The 26,047-nt window shown below is 33.6% G+C and overlaps 1 protein-coding gene across 4 annotated transcripts in view; it reads right to left on the minus strand.

The window, feature by feature from the left end:
• Window positions 1-26,047, minus strand: part of CDK14 (cyclin dependent kinase 14) — a 250,999-nt gene that overhangs the window by 81,491 nt on the left and 143,461 nt on the right. For all 4 annotated transcript variants that reach the window (XM_087712624.1, XM_087712626.1, XM_087712627.1 and 1 more), the window contains 3 exons: window positions 21,622-21,745; window positions 13,998-14,118; window positions 1,913-2,006 (listed from right to left, as the gene is read on the minus strand). In XM_087712624.1, coding sequence (XP_087568750.1) covers window positions 1,913-2,006; window positions 13,998-14,118; window positions 21,622-21,745 — 339 coding nt within the window. The remainder of the gene's footprint in view (window positions 1-1,912; window positions 2,007-13,997; window positions 14,119-21,621; window positions 21,746-26,047) is intronic.

Here is a 26,047-nt window from a genome sequence, read left to right on the forward strand (position 1 = left end):
TTAGAAAAATCATGAATGCTCATTGATGATGAGGAGGAACACCAATGATGAGATAAAATAAGAATGCTTTGAATAACTTTATTTTTATAATCTGTGAATAACATACAAATTTAAAATTTAAAAGCACAATTTTCCCTATTTCTATAAATCTGCCATGCTTATTTGATAATAGGATCTACAACTTATAACTCTGAGGTGCTTGTTGTGAGAAAGTAAAAGCTTCCAACCTTAACTGAACTTGACTGATTAAAATATTTCAGACTTGTAGGTCTGCCACCTAAAGGATTTGGTCTTTGGCCACAAGAGGGAGTCAAAGAATATAAAAGAGTGGGAAAGCCAGGTTTGATTAAATAAACTAGGTGAATATCAAATTACAAAGGAGGAAGCCAACTCAGCTGGATGTCATGAGAAGCATTTTAGAGAAATGTTCAAACAAAATAATTGAAGCAGTGGGACTAAAGCAATGAAACCATGTAAAGAAACTTCTCAAACCACTGGGGGTGTTTCACAAGCAATTGACAAAACTGACTTTTTGAAATACACATTTCAAAAAATGTGTATTTTTGAAATGAGTGTTTATTATGATGTCAATTCAAATAAAATTGTTTTAATGGAACTAAAGTCGCAGGTGCGACTTTAAACCATAAGAGAACAAGTTCAGGATCTCCATCCCAAATTTGGATTAAAGATTGACACCATAAATACAATTTGTCTTGAACCTATAGGTTTGAAATAGGTTTAAAAATGTGATGAATTAGTTTTTAGAAATTTTGGAACAGATTGTTGAAATTGAATTTAGAAATTGAATATATTCAATTCCATATGATTTTAATCTAAAATATTTTTTTTACAAAATGATATATTGAGTATTTGTTTGCATTGCAATTGTAGGGAGTACTAAATGTAGGGTTGTAGTAATTGTAATTGTAAGGATATTAATTTTTAAGAAATGTTTTGATTTTTAGAATGGATATAAAACTGATATTAGAAACTTTTTATCTAGATTGCTAGCCAAAAAGTGGAAAAGGAAGCAAGGGTATGGGTGTGTGTGTGTGTGTGTGTGGTGTTTGTGTCCCTCCCTCTCTCTGTGTTTCTCTCTTTCCCTCAAAGAAAGAGACATGCTGACAGCATTATATATGAAAATTCAGTTAGGATAGATGGAAAGATATCTTATATCTCACAATGGAAAGATAGGGTGGAAAAAACAACAAACCTTGTGGAAATGGTAAAGCCAACTGTTGTGAAAAAGATAACCAAAATAATCCCTTTAGTTTTGTTCCCATTTGGACATTATACTCCATGTAGAAGAGGAAAAAAAATGAAATTTTAGGTTAAGGATTAGTTTAATTTTGCAACTATATTAATGTCTTGTTATTCAAAATGCAAAACAAAAAGATGAGGCTGTATTTGTATTCTACTGGAAAGAATAGGAAATCCCTGCTTTTTTCTTCCTTTTCTCCTATTCCCTTTGCCCCTTTTTCTGATTTTTATTTTCATTTGTATTTTTGTTACCAAAATATTAATAAAAAATTTTCAATGAAAAAATCATTGAATATACAAAACATTTATATTCCACATGGACAGTGCAAAAGGCAGGCATGAACCATCAGGCATGAACCATCAATCCCAAAATGATAATGTTCAAAATAAGAATCTTTTTTGAATATAAGAAAACTTTTACAAAATCACAGTCTACAAATGATAAGTTCTTCATTAGAAAAGGAAAAAAATCTCCTTAGTAATTAATGATTTTACAATGAAGAAGATTGTTTTAGTTATTATGCTATAATGTGTTTTACAAATATATATCTCGCACGGTTTTGTTCTAAAACAATTCCCAGTTTTCAATATTTTATGTAAGAACAGGGAGGTAACAAAATTAAAAGTCACTAAAAAGGTTAGATGAACTTACCAGAAAAATTCTTTCAAGCTGATCTTGAATATCTTTCATTCCTGGAAAAGCAGCAACTCCTTGAATCATTTCCACAAAAATGCAACCAACTCCCCTAAAAAACAAGAAGTATAAAATAAATTACAGGGCAAAAAAATCTCCATGAACCCTAGTACACACCCTGCAGATAGTTTTATTGAATTCTTGACTATGAGTAAGTATGAGAAAAATGATGGTTATTGCCTATGAAAAACTCAAACATGCCTTTTTACAAAACAGCTTCCAATATAGCATTGAAAACTATTCTTTTTGTTCACAAAATTATATTTGCTAGAAAAATAAGAAACTTCCTCTGAATGTTTCCATAAGAATTATTTGAAAAAATATTTGGGGTACATGTGAGACTGAGTACACTAGTATCAGAAGAGATAGAATAAAGAAAAACCCCATAACCATTGCATTTTATTGATACTAGACCTCTCACATTTTATTTATTTGTATATGTATATAGAAACTCAATTGAACTTTGTGGAAGACCCTCACTCAAAACAAACCCTTGTTCAAATAGGATGAGCTATCGGCTAAGACAACCATATATGAACCAGGATAAAACTATGAACAGATATTTCTCTAAATCATGGAAGCAAAGTGATTGTTTAATTTTGATTGCAGACACTTGCTTTTTTTTTTTCTAACAGAGTATAGCATTCCATGGCATAGACATTAATATCTTGTACAGAAACCTAGTATTGGAATAAAAAACATGAGGGCAATCTGGATGAGACATCTGTCATTCCATTGATCGCCAGGATTTGATTAGGCTGATCTGGCTGGTTAGGTAGATCTCCACTTCCTTCTTCATCACTCCATGTGCGTCCATCCTGAAGCTGCGTGCTCGGTGGAAAAGGACGACCATCCCAGAAAGAAGTGTACCAATCTTCAGTCAAGGACATAGGAATAAAAAAGTAACTTTAACCAAATATTTGCATGCAGTTTCATGGAAGTTATATATACATGTACAGTCATGAAAAAAAAACATGGTTGCTAGCATATAAATATTGTTTTTTAAAAAAATCTTAGATTGCAACTACAAATTTAAGAGATAAATTTCTGTGTCATTCTCGTTTTTAAAATGCAGCACAAATCACACTATTAGAAATCATCATGAAATGAAGTGATTGGGTGCTTAAAGAACAAAGAAGACAATATATGTATACCATCTTGAATGTATACATAATGAATGCTTTCCATACCATATTGAGGCTTCTTTGAGTTTCTTATGACTATTTATGTAGAGTATTTAATTCACAATCCATCAGTAATCAGCTTCAGCAATACTTTTGTATAAAATTCAGCTTAATATGGAAGTCATTAAGTCATAACCAATATTTCTATGAAAACTATTTATGTAAATGCACAATAACAACTTTAATATAATCAAAATAATTTTGCAGTAACTCACCACTTTTTGGTATAGGAATGCTTCCCCTACCCAATTTAATTTAGTGGTTAAGGTCTAGGCTAGAAACTAGTAGAATGTGAGTTCTAGTCCCACTTTAATCATAAAAACCAGTGGGACGATTTTGGACACTCTTTCTTAGCTCAATCCACCTCACAGGATTGTTGTGGGGAAAATAAGAAAAGGAAGGATATTTAGGTATATTCAACCACCTTGAATAATTTGCAAAAATAACAAAAGTAGGATATCAATAAATCATTAATTAAATATCTCGGTATCTCAGCTACTTATAAAGTAATAAATAGGAGAGATGAAAATGTAATAAATAAATAAACCTCATGCTAAGAGGTCTGAATATATAGAATTAATATTTTGTTTCCAAAGAAGAAAACACTCCCTGTGTACTACTTATTCGAAAGTCTGGTAATAAAATAATGGAAAACTGTGCCCTTGGAATCATTAGGAAAGTGGATTAATCCTCCTGATTCTTTGGCTGGCCTGTAAAATACATTTGTGTTTGATTGGGAAAAACTACTGTCAATCACCCCAAAAGACCTTTCATTTATGGCCAACAATTTAATGTTGAAATTAGTATTCAATAGGGAGAGGAGAAAGGAACAAAAAATATAGCCGACTAATATGCAAGCAAAAGACCCCAACATCCTCAATTCATTCTCTTTGCAATGAACTCTGAATGTATTCCAAAATAATAATGAAACAAGTAACATTTATTACTTTAATAAGTTGAACTGACTTCATTAATTTTGTGTGGAATTATGTCTGTAGAATTGATAGAAAAGGATATTTCTAGTTTAGATTGAACTGAGGGGTCATTAGTGCTCAGAAAGCAGCTTTGGCTGTTTTCCTGCACACATTTCATTACCAAACTAAATAATATCATCAGTCCTAGAAGGGAATGGGGCTTGATCTCAATTTATATACTAGTGGTTTACTCTGTTAATGTTGGTGGGAATGATCTGTTAATGTTGGTGGAAGTTGGTGATTGTTTGGGCTATTGTTAACTTCTCTGCCTCTCTCAGTAAACAACATTCCAATCAAAGAACTACCATGATCACTTCCACAAACACTGACAGGACACATATAGCTGTTGACATTAATATTTATTTCTGATTTTGTTTTTCAAAACTATCTTTCAACATTTCCAGGATTAGAATATTTTGCACCATTCTATGGCTGTTAATCAAATTTAAATATGTCTCTTTTCATTGAAGTCTTTAATTCATTGTAGTGTTCCAATTTTTAAACTCTTATCTTACTATTTTTAAAACAAAAGCATTTCCCACAAGAAGGATTATACTCACCAGATGTAAATTTTCAGAGGCTTCAGAGGCAGTGCAAGAGAGCGTGCCCTTTCACTTAACTCCCAGAGAGTCTGGAGGCCATGCGAGAGTACACTATGTTGTCACATAGCCTCTGGAACCTCGTAAAATCACATGAGATTTGGGATATGCTTTCATGTGGTTTCATAAGCCATGCAAGAAAGGGGTATGCTTTCACATGGCCTCTGGACAAACATGTTGATTACAACTGTGGTCATTATATGAGGACTGCCTGAATAATTAGTGGTGCTCCTATCACCACTAACTATAGGCCATCTCAAAGGCTGATGGGAAATTCACTATAGAAAACAATGGGAAGCAACATCACTGCAGAAAACTACCCATTATTCAGGTTTCAGGTTAATCATGGTCTCAAAGAAACAACAAATACTCTATGAAGGGTATTGACTATGGAAAATAGTCAAAGTGCTGCCTTTCTCTTTAACATCCTAGTGATCTTCCACCTCTAAAGTATGAAAGGAATGAAACAAAAATGTAAAGTAGGAGGGCTACATCAGTGAGTTTAAAGTGGCCTATATGAAAGATATATCAAGACCCAAATGGGATCACTGCTTTTGCTTAGATAGCAGAGGACTGTAAAAAAGAAGAAAAGGTAGTTCAAACCAAATTCCAGGACCTCTGGCAGCTTCTAGTTTTATATTCTTCTTTGCTGTGTGAAATAAAAAGGGAAAAGCAACAATGAAATCCTAATCATCCCATGTTGCTTAATTTAGGGTCTTTCTCCTCTTTCACATTACCACAGCACAAAAGCTAGGAAAGAAAATAAATAGAAATAGAAAAAATATATTTAAGCTTCAGGATTATTTTGTTGACATTACATGGATTTATACTTATAATCATATTAAATAAGGATTCTAACCATCCTAAAGGAAAAAAGTACTAAAATAATAAACTGGAGCAGATTTCTAACATATTAGAAATCACTTAGTTACATGGTGATACTAGGACTAGTATACTATAATATATTCCACAATGATTCCCACTGCTTGTTTTTACTATTACTAATGTCATGGATAGCTTCATTATTATTCTTAAATAGCTAGTGGCTATTTACACAGAAAGCTGGAGAATATTAATACTGAATATGAATCATTAGCTTTTGGTTACTTTCCAATGCCATACAGTGACAAATGGAGTATATAAATAGCTTACAGCCATTGCCACCTGCTTCCCACGATTGTCCTGTGGTTAGATTTGTATTTCTTTGCCTTTAAAAAAAATTTCTTAACAACTATAGCAACCACAAACTATAATTTCCAGATGAAGGTTTTATGACTGACAAATTATGAAAATTAAGGGATAGGTTGCATAGGTATATAGATATGCAAATAATATCCATGAATATATTTTATTACTATATACTCTATTATATATTATAGGGTATATAATTATATATTATATTATATACTTTATTATCATATACTCTATTAAATTCTCTATTTATATTTCCACACAAATGTGTAATGTTGTTATACATTACACATCTATTCCTCTATTACAGAAGAATCAAAGATAAATGTAATGTATAAGTAACCACAATTAAAAATATTTCCCCTTTATTATGTTGTTACTAGTGCTTATTCAGGTATATAGGCTTTCTATTATAATTTAAAATAAATATAGAATTTCTATAATATAAACACGGATAAAGGTAACGTGAGAGACATTGCATTGTTATCTATATAATACTAAAATTATTGTATCTTTTGTAACCTTCAACCGGGTGAAACAATGGATTATAGTTTTGAAACAAGATACCTCAAATGGGCTAAAGAACAGAATGGTAGTTCCTAATATTCCTATGGGAATGACATTTGTGAAAGTTGTGGTCACTTTAGCACCACTATGCTGCCACAATCAAATTATTTCAATGCTTCCTGAGAGTTTCCCATAAAATCAATAGGAAAACCAGCAGGAAGAATAAACTCAACTGTGATTAGTGATGTTCCGTATCAGGTTCAAACAAATACAGGGAGCTGATAGGGAGCATAGGCAATGGGGAAGCCAGCAGGATTGCTCACTAGATCTTATGCTTCAGCCACTCAGTCATACTCTCCTGAACCTGAACTAAGGGTGAATTCCCATGCACCCTCCCTAACCTAACACTTTCACACTTCTGCACACCTCTTCCCAACATATGCCCTCCCTGACCCACACACATTCTAAACTTCTTCTTCAACTTTTGGTACTTCTTCTGCACCCTTCCCAACCATTGCTCCAAAATCTATGCCCTCATTAGGGAAGATATGAGTAGTGTACAAAAGGCACCATGTAGTTCAGGAGAGTGCACGAAGATGCAAGGAGATGCACAAGAGGTACTACATAGATCAAGAATATACAAGAACGCAAAGGGTGCAGATTGGGGATGGTACATGGGGAGCACATGACAGATGTTGTGCATTTATATGGAGGAGTGCATGGCTTGCTGATGGCTGAACATTAGGTAAGAAAATACTTCTGAACAATAAGTCTATCATGGATTATCTAGTTTAAATAAGTATGCTTTGATAACTTGCAATAAAATAAAAAATAAAGGAAATGATCCAAAGAAAAGATTAATTTTAAGGAGAAACCTAAATTGAATTAAGTAATTTCAGGAAAATGCCAAATAAGTTTGGATAGTTGAAGCAGTGATGCTGCTTAAATAAATGTTACAATACAGAATACATCTATAACCCCTATAACAGTGGTTATAAAGCAGTATTTGAAGACAAACTCTGCCCACAGCCCGGAGTTTGATTCTGATTCAGCGTCGCATCCTTCCAAAGTCATTAAAATGGGGAACCAGATTGTTGGGGCAATATGCTGACACTGTCAACTGCACAGAAAGTGCTTTAAAACACTATGGAATGCTATATGTCTAGAAATAAACAAAGGATGAGAAAAACAATAATCGATTCTAAAATGAAAGGAAAATTATTCTGTCAAAAAAGCCTTAACTGGTGGGAGGCTTTAAAATTGTTCTGAATGGTCAGAAAGGTATTTTTTGACAATATTCTGACAGAAAAAATAGAAAATTTAACTGGGAGCATTTTTGAGATAACGGCAGTAAAAAAAAAGTACAATCTAAAACAGACCATCCATAACCAAAATCAAGACTTGAACAAAAAAAAAAAGGCAGCCCAATCCTACCTCCAAATAGTCTAAATAAATTTGTGCAATGGCTTTTTGAAAAGTAACTATGGAGGCAAATTTCAAGTGAGGTTATATAACTCCATAATCTTGGAGCTATCTCTAAGATGGCAATAAAATAGCAGAATATAAATTTAATACATATATAAATTGGACTTATAAATTTGGCAGCCCATGTAATTACTGCAGCACCAGTGTTTTGGTGCTAAATCAGATATCACCATCCAGCAGCTATCTTCTGAACCAAATGCAGGTTCAGGCAAACTTCAAAGGCAGCCCTTTGAAAAGTCTGCTATAGTTGTCTAATAGTATGAAAATGAATCACTGTCCTAAGGACTGTATTATATGGTATAATTTCCCCCCCTCCCCCCAATTCAACTATACCTGATTATTGGAAACTGCCTAGAAAGGTCCCTGCTATTTTGCTATAGTATAATACAGAAAATAATGCTGTTTCTGCATGATAAAGGTTTGAAGGTTTTATTCGACTTGTATGCCGCCCTATTCCCAAGGGACAGTACGCAGTAAGGTGGACAGTTTTCCTTAAGCATAGAGCTATGTTTTCTATTTTTTGGAATAGATTCAGCTGAAATTCAGTTGAATATTGTGTAAAGCATTTAAATGCTGTTATCAGATGTACCCAACAATTACATATATCTACTGTAACTATTTGATTTGTTTGCTCCAGATTACAGCTTGAAATTGTTCAGTGTTTTTCAGAAAGTGAATTATAATTTTGGTGGATTCATATATTTGATAGATGTAATCAGTAATGGCTCATTTTTCACCTGGAACAAAAGCATTTTTCCTGAAAGGTCCTCTATATCTTTTTGACTTTTGAATTAGAAGACCTACATAATGAGACTTCAATATTTCATGATTATTAGTAAAGATATTATTTTTGTGTGCTCTGCCTATGATTAATTTCACCTTGGAAACAGTCATATGTATTACCAAGAAAATATGTCCTTGATTGTGTTGGTAATCTCCTTTAGAATGAATTTCATTTTAGAAATCTCATAACATTAAAATATCTCTATAAATGTTTCAAATCTAAGAGTATATTTCTGTCAAAATTATCTTTGAATTTATCTGATCAAAAACTGGTAGACATGAAAGGAGGAGCCAATGTCTCAACGATATGGACGTGCGGTCTCGATGCTGCTGCCGATACTTTTGCCGCTGGATGGTCCAATCGGACCTAAACCGTCCCGTAAAGACGGTGAACAGGAAGAATACGTCTTGCTGATCTCAGGGACACCGCAAAGTCCCTGATCGAGCCAAGAGAAGTTCTTCAAACCGGCGACAAAAAGTCCAGCCCCAGGCTGATGAAGTGTGTCCATCTGGTGAGGAAACTTTACTATTTTGGAAAAGATTCCCCCCAATTTTTTTAAAAACTTAAATTAAATCCAAAAGCAGAAGAATTGTTAAAATAATCAATATTATATAAAATCATAACCTATCTTGCAAGGTGTTAAGTATATCTCCTTTTGGAGATTAGACTTGAGTAGCAGAAGGTAGTAAGGAATGTGCCATTGAATAGTCACACTATCGATCACAGCTGTCAAAGTTAAAACAAGGATAGCTTTACTTGCGTTAACAAAAATAAAGCAGGATAAACATTCTCCAAAACAAGCGATAAGTAGTCTTGAATTATATACACAGTCTATGATACAACACGATGGTTTACAGATGCTCAACTCATGATTCATCATGTAGACAGGTAACTAACATAGAGAGTAGCCACCATCCAATATACAGTATTCAACTCCAATAACAAGCACAGAGAACATACAGGAACAACCAGGAACAAACAGTAGTAGTTCCTACTCCCTCTTATGGCTGATTAAAGCAACAGCCTGTGCACACGCACACACTTCCAGCCCCTCTGCCTCTTCCCTCTTCCTGGATTCACTCAGACATTTTGAAAACTCATAGCCTGTGCATACGCACACACTCTTCCACTCTTTTAAAAACATCTGAGTGAATCCAGGAAGAGGGAAGAGGCAGAGGGGCTGGAAGTGTGTGCATGTACACAGGCTGTGAGTTTTAAAAACGTCTGAGTGAATCCAGGAAGAGAGAAGAGGCAGAGGGGTTGGAAGAGTGTGTGCAAGTAATGTCAAAGACCGGCAAGGACAGCCATATTTCCTCTGTAAGTAGCTGTTTTATTGTTTTGTATACTTATTGTGTACTTGTTTTGTGTACCCAGTCACATGACTGCCAAGCCACTCCCACTCAGTCACATGACCACCAAGTCACTCTCACAAAATAGGCCACACCTACAGAATAGCTTCTAAAAAAATTTGAACCCCACCACTGGTATGTAACTATAGAATAAGTATATAAACTATTTTATATACATATACTATATACCATGATGGCTAACCTTTTTCCTGTTGCGTGCCAAAAGTATGTGCGCACGCGCACACCAACACTCCTGTGTGCCAGCACCCATAATACAATGTGTGGCCACTGCGCATGCGCAAACCTATCACTAATCTTTCCCCATGTGCATACACACACCTACCACGCATGCTTCCTCCCCCCCTGTTTTGGACCAACCTTTGCCAGCACAAATGGCGTGCTTTTGCAAAGGCGGCAGCAGTTCCTCCTCCTGCCAGCCTCGCACTTCAGGCAGCGTCTGTCCGTCCAGCCAGCCATGCCAGCTGGCAAGACCGCAGAGGAGCTAGCCATCCAGCCTGCTGCTGGCATGCTGTCCTTACAGAAATACAGTCCACCCCTCTCAGGGACTGCAAGCTGGCTTGTCCTGCAGGGCCAGTGAAGAAAGCAGTGTCCCAAGTAATGGTGCGTTGGTTTGCAATCTCAGAGCAGCTTGAGCCGAGCTTGAGCGCGTCATCACCACATGCACAGTACCACACCATGCACCCTAGTTTGCAATTTCAGCCCTGAAAATCCCTTAAATTTGCCATGCTGGACGCTGTCCAAAGTGAGGCTGGCAGGAGGAGGAGGAGCCAGTCGGTTGCGTCTGCCTCCCTCCCTGCCTCCCCGTGCGCCCGAGCAGCCCTTCCATCTGCAGATATTGCTGCTGCTACTGCTATTCTGGGGCCTTGCTTTCCTCCCCCCCAAATCACTTCAGACTCACTCCAAATTAGGCAGAGGGAGGGGAATGATAAAGAAAAGGTGGCGGCTGTGCGCACAAGGATTCCTAATGCCTCCTTTTCTTTCTCCGGCATTCCTCCTCTGCAGTTCTGCTGCTCCAGAAGGGAAGCTGCAGCAGCAGAGGGAAAGGCGAGCGTGACTGGCCAGCTCGGGCGCTCAAGGGAGCAAGGAAGCACTTGCTGCCTGGGTGGCCAGCTGCCACTTCCACTGCTCATTCCCCTAGCCATGTTGGACTTTGAAGAGTTCGAGTGGCAGCTAAATGAAAACAAACATTGTAACAGACTGATATATGAAAGTTGATAATAAAAAATTAGCTAATTTTAGTAATTAGTGATTAGTAATTTAGTAATTTCTAGAGTGCTATGTTAAATAAACAATTGATAAGGATAATAAGGTACATACATGTGTTGGTTTGATGAGAGGAAATTTGATATAATTAGCGAATGATTTTTTGTTAATAAATAATATCTATAACAATAACAATGAAATGACAAGGGATATAGTGAAATATGTATGTATGTGTGTGTGTGTGTTTGTGTGTGTACTGGTTTAATAAAAGAAATTGGGATATAAATTGTAAACAGCGATTTAGAAAGGAGGATTAGAAACCTTGTTATCAAACATAATTAATTTTTACTTAGAACATGCTATAAAGGGATAATGTATTAGATGATATTAGAAATAATTAATGAAATGCTACGATGTGCTTGTGTTTTTTTAAATTTTGGACTATTTCATGCAAAAGGATGTTAAAACAACCACAGTCAAATGAGAAGCGTGGTATGTTGATAGTAAGATATATAAAGATTTTTGATTTAAAATACATGTGATTTGAATTATAAGCAATGATTAGTGATTAGTAATTTAGTAATCTTTAGAGTGATATGTTAAATAAATAATTGATAATGATAACAAGGTACACACATGTGTTGGTTTGAAGAGAAGTAACCTGATATAATTAGCGAATGAATTTCTATTAATAAATAACAATTATAATAACAAAATGACAAGGGATGTACTTAACAAACCACACACACACACACATATGTGTGTGTGTGTGTGTGTACTGGCTCAATAAAAGATATTGGGATACAAATAGTAAACAGTGACTTGGAAAAGAGGATTAGAAACTTTGTTATCAATTATAATTAATTCTTACTTAGAACATGTTATAAAGGTGTAATATTATTGGATGATATTAGAAATAATTAATGAAATGTCATTATGTGGTTGTGTTTTTCAATTTTGGATTATTTTATGCAAAAGGATTATAGTCAAATGAGAATTGTGGGTAGTAAGATATATAAAGATTTTTGATTTAAAATATACAAAGTGATATGAATTATAAGTAATGACTGTGGAAGAGATACATGAAAGTTATATGTAACCAATCGACACACTTCTACAATATGTAACGAAAGATGATTTTATTTTATTTTTTTGTGTTGTGTTTGTCTGTCTAACCAAAAATTAAAAAAAATATTTTCAAAAAGAAAAACTGCTAGTCATTTTTAGTCTGAATGAATGACAACATTCAATTAATATGTACATACCATTTTCACTATCCTAAAAGAAAATCAATGATATGAAATTACATTTTCATGACCACAAAAACAGAACATTCCCAGAACAACAATCTTAAGAGAAATGTTGTCTGTTAATATTAGAATCATATTTTTGGACATAACTTTAGCATAATGCAGGAACTTTAGGAATCCAAACAAAAACAAAAAACAAATGAACATAGAATTTCTACTCAAGTTAAGCTTATCACCCAAATTTTCTCTTCAGTTATGCTACAGTAAACAGAAATATGTTTATCTACAAAGAAAGTAGATAAACTTAGTCATATAGGTAATGTTGGATTCAAACTCCCTTGCTTTTTGCTGTTGGACCCCAGAAACAAATCAAATTTTTTACAATTTGCTATAGAAGGCTAACTGCAATATCATGCATAGTAATTTTCAAGCACAGATGGTAAAGAAAAATGTGTTTATTCTAATTAAACAACATGAAAATTGATTTCAGAAAATGAAAATGAAACAGTAACATTCTACTTCCATGCCGATTAGTGTAATTTACCCTCACCCTCTTCTCCTCCCTTGGCAATACAAAGAAAGTGAATATGGAAGCAGAATGCAGTCTTTTATTTCTGTTTGATAATAGATACAGTGAAGAAAGGGGAAAAAATCCTTTCAAATCTAGCACTCTTGATTTCCTAAAATTTGGTTGGTGAAAAAATATATAACAACAGCTATTTTGTTCCACTGTACTTACTACCAGGAGCCTGGATGCTTGGAACTTAGCAGAAATGTTAATTGCCCCATCTTCAAAACATTGCTTCTACATTTTAAAAGCTGAAGATAAAACCATCAGTAGTTATACAATTTCTTCCATGTACAGACTGAGTAGTTGTAAAAATATTCCAAGGAAAGCTACATTTTAAAATTTGATAAACAAAAGCCTTCAAGACACTCTAAAGCAGTACAATGAAAGTGGTGAAGCTTTTTCTGTTAATAAGTGACACTGTTCTAGTCTCCTTCCATCTGATCTGGCAAGTGAAGTTCAGCCCCCAAGGCTGATTGAGCCTCAATAGGTGCTGCTTAGAGAATGCCATTCCAATGTCCTATTATTGTGATTGGTGTTATATATGATTCTTCCTTTACTTAAAGGAAGAAAAAATAATCCCCAAATGGAAAATCGTTTAAATGAAAACTGGAACGATTTTATCAAATGCTTAGATGGCAGTAAATAAAATCCACAAAAAGCTTGATAGGTTTGAGAAATGGGCTAAAATAACTGAATGAAATTAAACAGTCGGACAATTTGTTCCCTTTCAATCTTCTTTCAGTAGAAATTACAAAAGCACTACACAAATAAAGAGCATCATATTGATTACTGTTCACTGAATTCATTGTCCCATTGGGTTTCTAGATAGGTATCCAGTAACTACCATCATAACTTGTAAAATATAAAACTTGACTAAATAATATGTCCATGATATATGGTTTCTGTAAAAGTGATGCATTCTTACCACATATCGAGGCAAGTGGAATATTCTGTTGAGCCTAAGAGAACATCTGGAGGTCGATACCATAGGGTTACCACTTCATTAGAGTATGTGTGACTAGGGACAGATTTAGCTCTTGCAAGACCTAAGGAATAATGCAAATACAACAATAGAAAGATTAAAAAATAACTGATGTGCCTTTAATAATCATGCTCACAACACTGCTTGAAAGACATGTTTTGATAACTGTATGTTATTTTAATCAAAGAAAACTAATATTCATTTCTATCATTCAATCATTGTAAAACATAATGAAAACTCAAAATAGAGATTGCAACAATAAGATTTGTCATCATTACCATCTTTTTAAAAGATCTGGTGTCCATAATTAAACAGAAGACAGAAAATATAATAGATATCATTTAGAAACTGCTAAAGATAACTATTAAATATAATCATGCAGATATATCCCTAAGAATCAGCATCTAAAATAAAGAATATAACCAAAACAACAAGAAAAATATTATATTTTATCTATTTTACACTAGAATCATTTCAAGCTTCAGGCATAAATTATATTGGAACTTAAAGTATGATTTTTTTTTTAATTTCTCTACTATTTTAACATTTAATCCATATAATGTATTATTCTTCGAAGTCCATAAGATAGGTATCTAGAACTGTCTTGACAGGTAAAGATATGTGGAACATCAAAAATTAAAATATTTATATTTTCTTCTTAAATTTCTTCTTCTTAAATCTCACTGCAGGTTGATGCAAATGGGAACTCATGAATAAATGATTAAAACTGTGGAGAGGTGAGTGTAGAGGTAGTGGAAAGAATTGTGGGAAGTAGTAGAATTGCCTTTACTGATGTATGCCATTCAACAAATCAAGCAGGCATTATGCTTTGTTATATAGAATACTGTACTACTATATGGCAACTATGCTATCATTTTTAAAATTTTGTTTCCTAAAATAACCAGAATAGCTGAATAAAGTTAATGTATTATTAAAGTGTGCTTGACTAGTCATATTTCTTTTAAAATGACCATTATTAAATGAAAACATATTTTGGTAATTTGGCAAAAAACATAGAAATAAAGCTGCTATGTCTGAATACTAGTACCGTGATTCCCCCAAAATAAGGACTTGACCTTATTTTCAGGGAAGTCGTCTTATTTTTCAGGTGCAGGAGGCGGCAAGCATGATCACCTCATGGCTGCTGCTGTGTTGCAATATTTTTAGGGAGGGCTTATTTTGGGGGAAAAGCATATTTTAGCGCATACGCTCTAAAGCCCAATTGGATTTATTATCCGGGGAAATGTTATTTTGGGGGAAACAGGATACTACCATTAGCAATTTGAGAAAGATTATATTTCTTCCAAAAATTGCTCACAAAAGCAAGTATAACTTTGAATTTACTGCTGTTTTTAAAAGATTATTTGAAGAAATGCACAATTATAACATATTTTTATTGTGGCTGTAGCCTGCAAAAGCTACTGCATCAGACACAAAATATACACCCAGAAGAAAGATACTCTATCATATTCTGAAAGTTCAGAATCAGAGTAATCCGAGTCTTCCCTTCCCTCTCCATTAGAGATGAAGAAAATATGTTGGGTGTTTTTTTTAAAAAGGGCTAGGAATCAGAAGAAATTAATGCTACTTGTACAGCCATTGAATTTTTAAGACGAGGGAAAGTGCAGAGAATTGAAGAATAATCCAGATAATCACCACTATGAACATCCAGCATTTTATATATAGGGCTTCAATCTCCATTAGACAATCCTAAACCTTATTTTGTAAGTATGTGAAATTTAGGATATAGTATGATAATTTGCACACAGTATTTTATTTTTTATTTTTTTGGGTGGGTATTAGAAAATAGGTTGAATTCTTCAAATTTGTTGACCATTCTGTTATTCTCCAGATTTCCTGGCCTGATTAGAACCTTTACTTCTGTTGTTTGCTATGTTTCTATGAGTATTACATCGGTTCCTGTACTCTTCTGACTAAGTAATGACTGGAATGCTGTTCTAACTTTAATACCAGAGATTCTTATAAATAGGAAAAAAAATTGTAAGGTACAGTAAGATGTACAGTATTTCCATATCTCATTTAATTTTTGTTTGATTTCTTTGAAATTAAACCTGTCTATTGGTGTTTTTTAACATATCAGTTGAAGCTTGGAATCTCATTTTCATTTCAGAAATTTTTTTTGAAAGATTTTTTTTCGCCAGGCTTATTTTTCTATCTTCTATGTTTTGACATATGGTATTGTAATACTTCTTCTTGTCTCTTCCAACTTCTCTCTTAAATTCTTTTTTAAGTTCCTTTTTGACATTTTTGTCCTTGGCTTTGGCTTCTTTAATGTCCTTGACATTTTCCAAAATTTGTTCTGTCATCTTATTGTATTCTTCTGTTTGACAGTCATTGATTGCATTCTATTGGTTAAGACTAAAAGCTAGACCCAGGAAAGTGAGTTCCAGTCTTGCTTTAGATATAAAAATTCACTTTGGGCTAATCACACACTCAGGCTGAACTCACAGGGTTGTGGTTGTAGGAAAAATAGGAAGAAGGAGTATTAGGTATGTTTACCATGTAGAATTATAAAAATAATAAAGGCATCTTTTAAAAATTGTTCTTGCTATACCAGTGGTGAGTTGCAGGCGTGTACCGAAGCCAGCCCGGAGCACTGGATACCCTTCCGGTACAGTGCTCCCGAGGGCCCACCCACCCGCCCAAGCTCCTTACCTGTGTTTTAAAGCTTCTGTGCTACCGCGCACGTGCATGGCGTGTACACTGCCTGCGTGATGCTCCACGGAGCAGCTGGAGCGTCATGGATGCACTAAGAAGCATGCACACATTGTATGTGTGTGCGCGCACTGTGGGCATCCATGAAGACGCCACCGGCCCCGTTCCAACTGTACCGGTTGCAACAGGATTTGAAACCCACCACTGCCTAGCAATATAAGGAACACCATTCGTTCTTAGCTTTTCATGTCCTAAGTAATAAATAATGTAATTTTTCCATCTGAAATGTCCATCTCAGGCCCATTTCTAATTTTATGATACCCAAGATGTCATTTCTAAATTTCATTTATTTATTCTTTTACTGTGTTGATCTTCCCCATGTTCATGCTTCTTATGCTCCCTGTCCCCTGTGTTTCAGTTTCAGATTTTTTCCCCTACATGGCAATACCACCAATTAAACTTTCGAAAAACCTTAACTCAACCATATCATTAGCACACCGAAAAATCCTCAGCTTTTCTCAGTAGCATGTGCCATCTGATCTGAGAGGTTCATCATCTGGTATTACATTATAAATCATCCCATATTTTCTTTCTATGTAATTTTCTCAGTATAAGTCCAGAAATAGGTTATTGCTTAGCTGGACATCTGGGAAGATGATCAGGGGCTGAGTGACCCTTATGGGGATATATAGTATACTCTTGGCATGCAAATCCAAAGTTCTTTATTCATTCTTTCTAGGAAATCACCATGAGGAGAGAACACAGCAGGATTTGAAGATGGCAAATATCATTAAATTTTATAATGTAATTATTAAATACTAAATTGTAATATTTTCCCATCTAGCACGGAGACTATTTGTAGAAGGCAGTAGCATTTTGAGGACTGCCTAATTCGCTGAATCTTCTTTTCAAATCTTCTTTTTAAGTTGTCAACAATAGCATTGTTGCTTGAGTAATTCTACAATTTGTTTTTTACCAATTTACTTATATTTTATTATCTCAAATTTTAAATAAATATTTTAAATAAAGTTAATTTTATTTATCTCTTATGAGATTATTCTGCCTTCCAATGACAGGATCAAGAGTTACATTATCTAGTTGTCTGCACCTATTCTATTTGGATGCAGAAATTATTACTTCTTTTTTCCCTGCATTTGAAACTTGGCAATGTAAGTTGCAAGATCCCTAATCCTGTCCCATACAGATGTTGGGAAAGACATTTAGATGATGTGCCCTTATATGGTACCTACCATTGGTAGGATCTACTGAGACTATCGTCCAAAGCAGAAAATGAAGTTGGGACTGAAGAGCTATCAGTCTTTTATTTTCAATCAACGTGAGCTCAGCTATTCCACTGCAGTTTTTAAACCATGTTTTAAAATTATTCAATATCTTATTTTTCAATTAGCATACTTAGAAAAATATGGAACAATATCATAGTAGCAATTATAAGCACTGTTCTTAAATAATTTCATTATTAAAAAATATATGCCTTAAAAATTATGAAATTAGCTCTAAAGTAATGCAGATTTTTAAATATTAGTGTTTTTTCTCTAGTCTTATTAAAGAGAACTAATTTGATGTAGGTTGGAAAACTGTGAGTTTTAGTCCTGTCTTACACATAAAGCCAGCTGGGTGCCTTTGGGCCAGTTACTGTACTCTCAAGCTTAGGAAGCAGGCAATCTAGCATCTTCTGAAGAAATCTTCAAAAATTTGTTCAAGCAGTTGCCAGGAGCTAAGACTGACTTGAAGATACAAAACAAAAAACAAAACAAAAGTACCGGACATCTGGAGGCAGAAATTTCAAGGCACACTGCAATATTTTGTCCTTTTGCTTTAAGTGAAATATTTAAATATTTGCTACATTTAACATCGTTTTTAAAAACAAAAGTAAATTATAGGTGGTCATAAGGAAGAACAAAGTAATTAAATATTCAAGAAATACGCAACTACGATATAACAGGCCTAAATTATTTAAGTAATTACACTCTCATGACCAGCAATCTGAGTTATCAAACAATAGTTCAGCATCTTAGAAACAGTTGTATTAATTGTCATTATATTATAGCATCACCAAAAACCTAAAAGCCTGCATTTACTTTAAGATTTTCAATGTTACAAATAAGCGTCCATTATATCATTATTGGCGTTTCCAATAATGGCAACATATTTCATATTATTTGTGAATCCATACATGGATCCCCATCCAAAATTTATCTCACTGCTTCTTCCAGCTGAGGGAAAACTGTAGGACAGGATTAATTAGCACAGCATGTGCAATCACTTTGTTTAAGGATGTCTTGTCTATTTCCATGGTTACACCACAGGAAGCCACGCATATTTTTATAGTCAGGGTTCCTGATATTGGTAGATAGGGAAACTTTTTAAATTTTCAAGTGACAGTAAAAGCAAAAAATAATATAGTGAACAGCCAACCTTTGGCAATTTTGGCCTGGATTTATATGGATAATTTCATGACAATTATGTGAAGGGGTTTAAAATTAATAAAAAGGTCACTAAGGAGGCATCCTGCTGCTACACCTCAATTCTTTACAGCAACAAGAAGAGTAATAGTTAGAACTTTGCATATCATCTAATTGTCAAGTTATCATATGTTCAATAAAATTTCTCAAGAAAATAATAAATGCTATTATTTACGCTACTTATACCGCATATTCAAAGACATCTAATGCCAATTAAATGACTGTGTACTAACAACATTTATGACATTAAGAATGCAATTAAATATATTTCTACATTATCAATACCAGTGAATAGTGTTAATATTTGGTCTAGTGGTTAAGGCACCAGGCTAGAAAGCCTGATATCATGAATTCATGTCCCACCTTATCCGAAAGTCAGCTAGATGACTTTCTAGGCCACTCTTTTTCAGCCCACCCCACCCACCCTACAAGTTTATTACTGTGGAAAAAATGGGGGGAAGAAGATGAGTTGGATATGCTTACCATCTTGAGTTATTGGTAAACATAATAAAGGTGGGATACAAATAAATGAATAAAAAAGTATAAATACACCATATCAGGGGTAGTTTATTAAACAAAATTAATTTTAAATTAACATTATCTACCTTTGTAAGGTTATTTTTCAACAGTAATTTAAAAAAACCATTCTGGTTCTCAATAATCATTCTATGATCACAGAGGTCAATTACTGGGGGAAAAGAACAGAAAATATCTTCAAAAAGAGGGGGGAAATCAGGCCTTGGTAACTACAGACTGGTTGGTCTGTTTGATGGTGATGAGAAAGACATTGACAAAATGAGGAGTATCAGAGAGCAGGAGGTATAGGGATGTTTATCCCTAAAGGTATAGGGATGTTTATCTTGGAGAAGAGACACTGCAGAGAGTCATGATAGTTCTCTTCTAGTATCTGAAAGGCTATAATTTAGAAGAATTTACAGAATTGTTCAGAAGATAACAAGAAACAATGGATTTAAATTATGAAGATGTAATTTAATTGGCTAGAAATCAGGAAAATGGCCCTAATATTCTGTTATTAATGAGACCATAATATACCAAAAATAAATGAGACTATCCTGAAATAACCCATACAGGACCAAATTTGTCTAGTTCCGCATTAAACAGCATCCTATTATAATTAGTATGAAACTCAGGAACAATAAGATATTATACTTATATGTATTACTTAGAAATCTGAAACAGAACAAATCTGACTTGGAAAAAATAGTTTGTAAAGAAAGTGCTACACAGTTATCTTCATTTAGCAACTGCCCAAAGAATGATTGTTTGCAAATATGACTGTAATTAAAAAGAAATTAAAGTTCATTTTCCAACCAATGGGCATTTAGGGCAACAAGCACCTCCAGTGTGAAAATGACTATGTTGTGATCAGTTTTAGGCAGCAACTGAAAGGGAGGCAGAGGTTCTTTCTATTTATTAAGGTCACATGGTTGAGCTTGTTAACCTTTAGCTAGCATATTTTAGAAAAACACTTTTTTAGCTGTCTGAGGACAAAAACAGCTAAGGAAGAAATAGTTTGCTCAAATAATCTGTCCCGCAAAGGGGGAAGAATGGCAAAAATGGGTCAGGCACAGAATACTATATGAGAAAATTTTATCTGAATAAAATGGCAGCAAAAATGATCTTTGCAGTCTCTCTCATATCACTTAACAACAATTTTGCTTAAGTAGTAAAATCAATAAAATGAAACATATATTCAGCACACACATACTGGATATGTCTGTATGCATGTACGTATGTATGTATGTATATATGTATGTTTGCATTTCTTTTGTATATAATATTACTGATATTGTTATGAGTGAGTCTTCTAGATAGGCGAATATTTATGGTTTGAAAACTGTATTTATATACTTTTTCCCTATTTGAAAAAATATTAATGTTTTTCTCCTGTAAAATATGTCTTTGATTTAAAATCCTGTGATAACTAAAACCTTGCAGCTATGCATTCTAGGTTTTCAAATGATCTCTTTAATACTCAAATGGAAGAAGGGGATGATCAGCAACAAGACAGATGGACTCAATGTCAGTGGCAATGGGTGCACTGTTACAAGACCCGAAAGGCAAAGATGGAGACAGGACAACCTGAAGGAAATCTATAGGGCTATTAAAACCAACTAGATGGCACACAATCAAATATGAAAGATGAAAGATATTTCAGTATTTTATGGGAATAGGAAGCGGACGTACTGTATGCTCCCTTGAAGTGAAAAAATAAAGGCAGACTAAATCAAAGACATATGAACTTTCTGCATTACCTGTTTCATTTTCTCTACTGGTATGATGGCCAAAGTCAACTTGTACTGTAACTAAGAAGAGAAGTGCTCAAGCCATCTTTCAACATTGCTTACATCATTATCAAATAATCTTGTAATTAATGGCTTGCCTACCAAAATCTGCCAGTTTCAACTCCCCAGTGTCACTGATCAGAAGATTTTGGGGTTTCAGATCCCTGTGCAAAATGTAACGGTGGTGGATGTACGAAAGTCCTCGCAGCAATTGAAATAAAAATAACTGAAAAAGAGGGGGGAAAACATGTTCATTAATATTTGTATGTAGTGCATTGCCTTCCTACATAAAGATCAGAATGCAATAATGTGAAACGTTATTAATATAGATATTATTTAAAACCAGGATTTTTAACTGAACCAATAGGAGTTAACACACACGTTTCACTACATCCAACTGCATAACCCTTCTTTAATAATTCTCAATTGTAATTCCATCAAAAAATAAATCATATCAAATCAGTTATACTCTATTTATTTGCATAGAGTTACAAGATTACATGACAGCCTAAAGACAGGTGTGTATGTTGCTAATTATAGAGAATAACAGCACATGGAAAGGAGAGATGCACAAGAACACATTCCTTACAAGAAAAAAAATAGGATTGAAAAGGGATTATACTCAAAGATATTTTAGCTGCAGCAAGTCATTCTTTATTTTAAAAGCTCAAATGAAAAAAATGAAAAAAAGCTAATTTATTCTTTTTCATTTGTCTGGAGTAGCTTTCAGAAGTGACTATGAGATTAGCCATTTTCTCAATATGTCAACCAATGTGCATTTTATATATTATTAAAAATTCAGTCTTGTATGAACAACATTTGTCAAAACATTACATCCAAAACTGTCTTGGATGCCGACAAAATATTATTATTCCATGCAAAATTCACAGAAGTTTAAGTCAAAAGTAAATCCTTTGAAAAATAATTGTTTTAACATTCATATTAATTATAAAAAAGTATTTGATAATAGAGGCAAAAAATACAAATTCAATTTTGTCCAGCAGTGTATTTTTATAAGATTTATAAAATGTATAAGTTATTAGATTCAGTATGCTGAAATGAAATAGTTCCTAATTACTTATCAGCTCAACACCTGTATGAACTTGAAACTATGATTATGAAATAAGTTAATATAAAATATAGAAGTACAGAAATCTTTCATTTCTTTTCCTATATACATACACACTTTTAAAAAGAAGTTTTTATTGAGGATAATATTTGCTAATAAAATACAGGAATAATATAATATTAGAACTTTCAAATCAAAAAGTTGCACTGCATTGCAATAAAAAAATAAAAAAGCAAAATTTAAAAGAAAATGCAACTGTATTTTTTTTAAAATACAGAATTTGGATGGTTGAACCAACTGCATCGAAATTTATTTCTGATTCATCCATCCATCCCTTTTCCAGGAAGAAATACCCAGAGAATTAATTTAAATTATTGTGACCTCTCAGCTGAATTCTTGCTATAGTAAAAGTTTCAAAAAATGTCACTTGAGTTAAAACATATTAACTTTAGGCCAACCTTCTATTACTGTAAAAGTTATACATACAGAAGACTATATAATTCAGGTGTTTTTCTAACACTTTATGTGCTTTTATTAACTCTTCTTAATTAACTTTACAGGATCACCTCTGCCCAGTTCAGAGAGATCAGTGAATTAATTTCTTATATTCTTATATTCTGTTGCATTGTTCAATTTATTAATTAGAAGCTATGCTTTATTAATGCACCCAGTAGTTAACTGCTTGGACTGGCTGGATGAGGATAATTTCTGCTACACAACCAAATGGGTAAATTATCTTTAAGCCCAAAGATTCTGTTTCATCAGTATTTTTCTTATCAAGTTTTAAACTCAAAAATAAAAATCTTATCATCATCTTATGATATGAGGCATCATGTTATGATCCTGCTATTTAGTCCTTATTCTCATCCTGTATAAGGGATAAGTTTCTTTTAAACCTATCTAAATTATTTTAAAATGTGAATTTAATGATAGTGTAAAACGAAATAATAATATTTTTGGTGTTCTGTCTTGACAACTGCACTTTAACTGAGGTAGTGCTTTTCGGTAATGAGCCAAGGAACGCGTGGGAGGAATGTTGCCATATGAAGGTCAAACCAATTTAGGGGTTTATGGAGTGTGATATCAGTGTGTTAGCAATGATTAAACTGTAAGGGCAAACACATTAAAAACAACAAATTCTCTAATAAAGACACATCAGCTCTTACATCAAAGAGATATTTTTCCAACTCTCGTTATAGATTACAGAGTGAAACATATCCTGCTAACAAGAATTATCAACAGTTCTGAAATACCATTCATTGCACTTGAAACTGATGCTCTAAGAACAAAAGCATGAGGAAATAATATAGAAAGCTAAAATTTAGCAATATAAATTTTTAATTTAAAAAACTATTTAAAATGCTGGAGAAAATATTAGTCTGAAGAAAAACTTTGGGAATGATTAGAGGTTCATTTCTCTAGCACCAGTTGCTAGAGTTCTTTATTTAATTAAGAGGAAAAATATTGCAACTATGATTGTTCACCCAGTGAGGAACAGCTTTCTTTTTTTTTTTCAGAACTTCAAGACTAATTGGTAGAAAAGCCAGTTGGCATACTTGATTTTTCTGGTAAATGTTGTGAAGGGATGGAGGAAATTATGTGTTCTGTCCAAGCTTTTGTTTGTTTGTTTTCTTACTATAAGTGTATGGGGGAGGAAGGCAATCAAGAAAGCAGTGCCTTTTCCAACAAGCATCATATCAAGCTTTTTAATCCAGTCAGCTCCGCTAATTCTTTAAACAGTTTATCATGATCAGGGTTTCTATACGTAGTAGATGAATGATAAAACATAGTGTATGAATAAAAATTAACTCATTTTATTCCCAATAATATCTAGAGAAAACACTCTGCTATAAGACAAAGGACCCGTATAGTTATTTCTGAAAATATGACAGCCTCTGTGCATATTATTAAAGTGTCTCTTCTTTGTGTATCAGAATAAGAGATGTTATCTGCATCCTGAAGGAAGGTAAAGAGAAGAATTGTGATATTTGACAATTTACTGCTGAAACAAACATGCTGATTGAACGCAGTGACTTGTGAAGAGTGCGATCTGTCAGAAGCATGGATGTGACAGAACAATTTCCAGTGCTTATCAAATTCACTGACAGTGATCCCTTCTACTAATATGTGTGGAGATAAACTGATAATGCCTGTATCACCTTATAACTTCTAGACAAGAAGTTCAAAAATATGGGGCTCAGGTGGTATTCGTATCTGTGAGTTGCCTTCTACTTCAGAATAAATAATTGGTTAAAAAAGGGATTTGGCTGAACCATGACAAGCTTGATCAAGAGGGCTTTGAAAGAATCCTAAGGACGTTGTGACAAAACCATGAAATAAAATTGCATACAAAGATTTATGCACCATATAAAAAAGTAGAAGTGCTTTAATTGCCTTATTAAAACACAGCAGTAAAGAATATAATTAATTTAAATAGAAAGGAAGCAGAAAAAGGAGAAAGACTTGAGTGCTGAACTTACATACACACACACACCACACACACACACGAGGGGGAGGGGGAGAGAGAGGGGGAGGAGGGGGGGAGATCCAAGAGAATGGATTGTGGATTGCCATTCCTACAGAAACATACAGTAGCAATGATGAGGGAATGGTAAGCACTGAGATGATCATAGTAGTCACAATAACATAAACTTAATTTGCAATGTAGAATTTTTTAAGAATTATTTACTACTACTACTACTACTACTACTACTACTACTACTACTACTACTACTACTACTTTCTTCTTCATAATTGTAGTGAAAGAATTTTTCTAATGTTCATAATCAGTGGTTCTGTCAAAACTGGCATCATCTTTTTCCATAGAGCATTTATATTTTTATAGAGGCAAAAGAGGTAAATGCTTTTTTTGAAGAAGCAAGTATAGGATAATATAATATAGATCCATTATATATATAATTTTATGGATGATATTCATGTTCATTGTAATTAATGCCTAAATTACAGAGAAATATACAAAATAGAACATTGATTATGTATTTAACTATTAAACAGCTTATTTAAAATCAATTTTCAATGCTCTTTGAAAAAGGCAGTTTTAATTTAACATAATATTATCCCATCCTTTTCTGCACCTGCTTATCCTCTGAAGAGTAATGGGAAACAGCTACTTATCACTTATATTAAATTAAAATAATTATGTTCAGCATATCCACTATAATTAATGTCAAAATTTAGTCCTGTGATTTAATATTTTGATTTCTATGACAGTAAAAGACTTTTGATGTGTACCCATATAATTTTTAAAATAACTTTTATGCATTGACATAGAAATTAGAGATCATTGTATTTGTAAAGTTACAAATATAATGTTTCCACAAATGATCCAAAATTTCTTCCAAACAAATTTAATGAAGCAATTATAGATATTAACTACCCATATACATTTAAATAATCTTGTTTTAAAAGCATTTTATAGCTTGTAATGCTGAACCACAC

This window comes from Thamnophis sirtalis, unplaced genomic scaffold (assembly GCF_051295495.1).
Source record: "Thamnophis sirtalis isolate CommonGarterSnake01/CBP01778 unplaced genomic scaffold, rThaSir2_p1.2 scaffold_4, whole genome shotgun sequence".
Classification (NCBI taxonomy): Eukaryota; Metazoa; Chordata; class Lepidosauria; order Squamata; family Natricidae; genus Thamnophis; species Thamnophis sirtalis.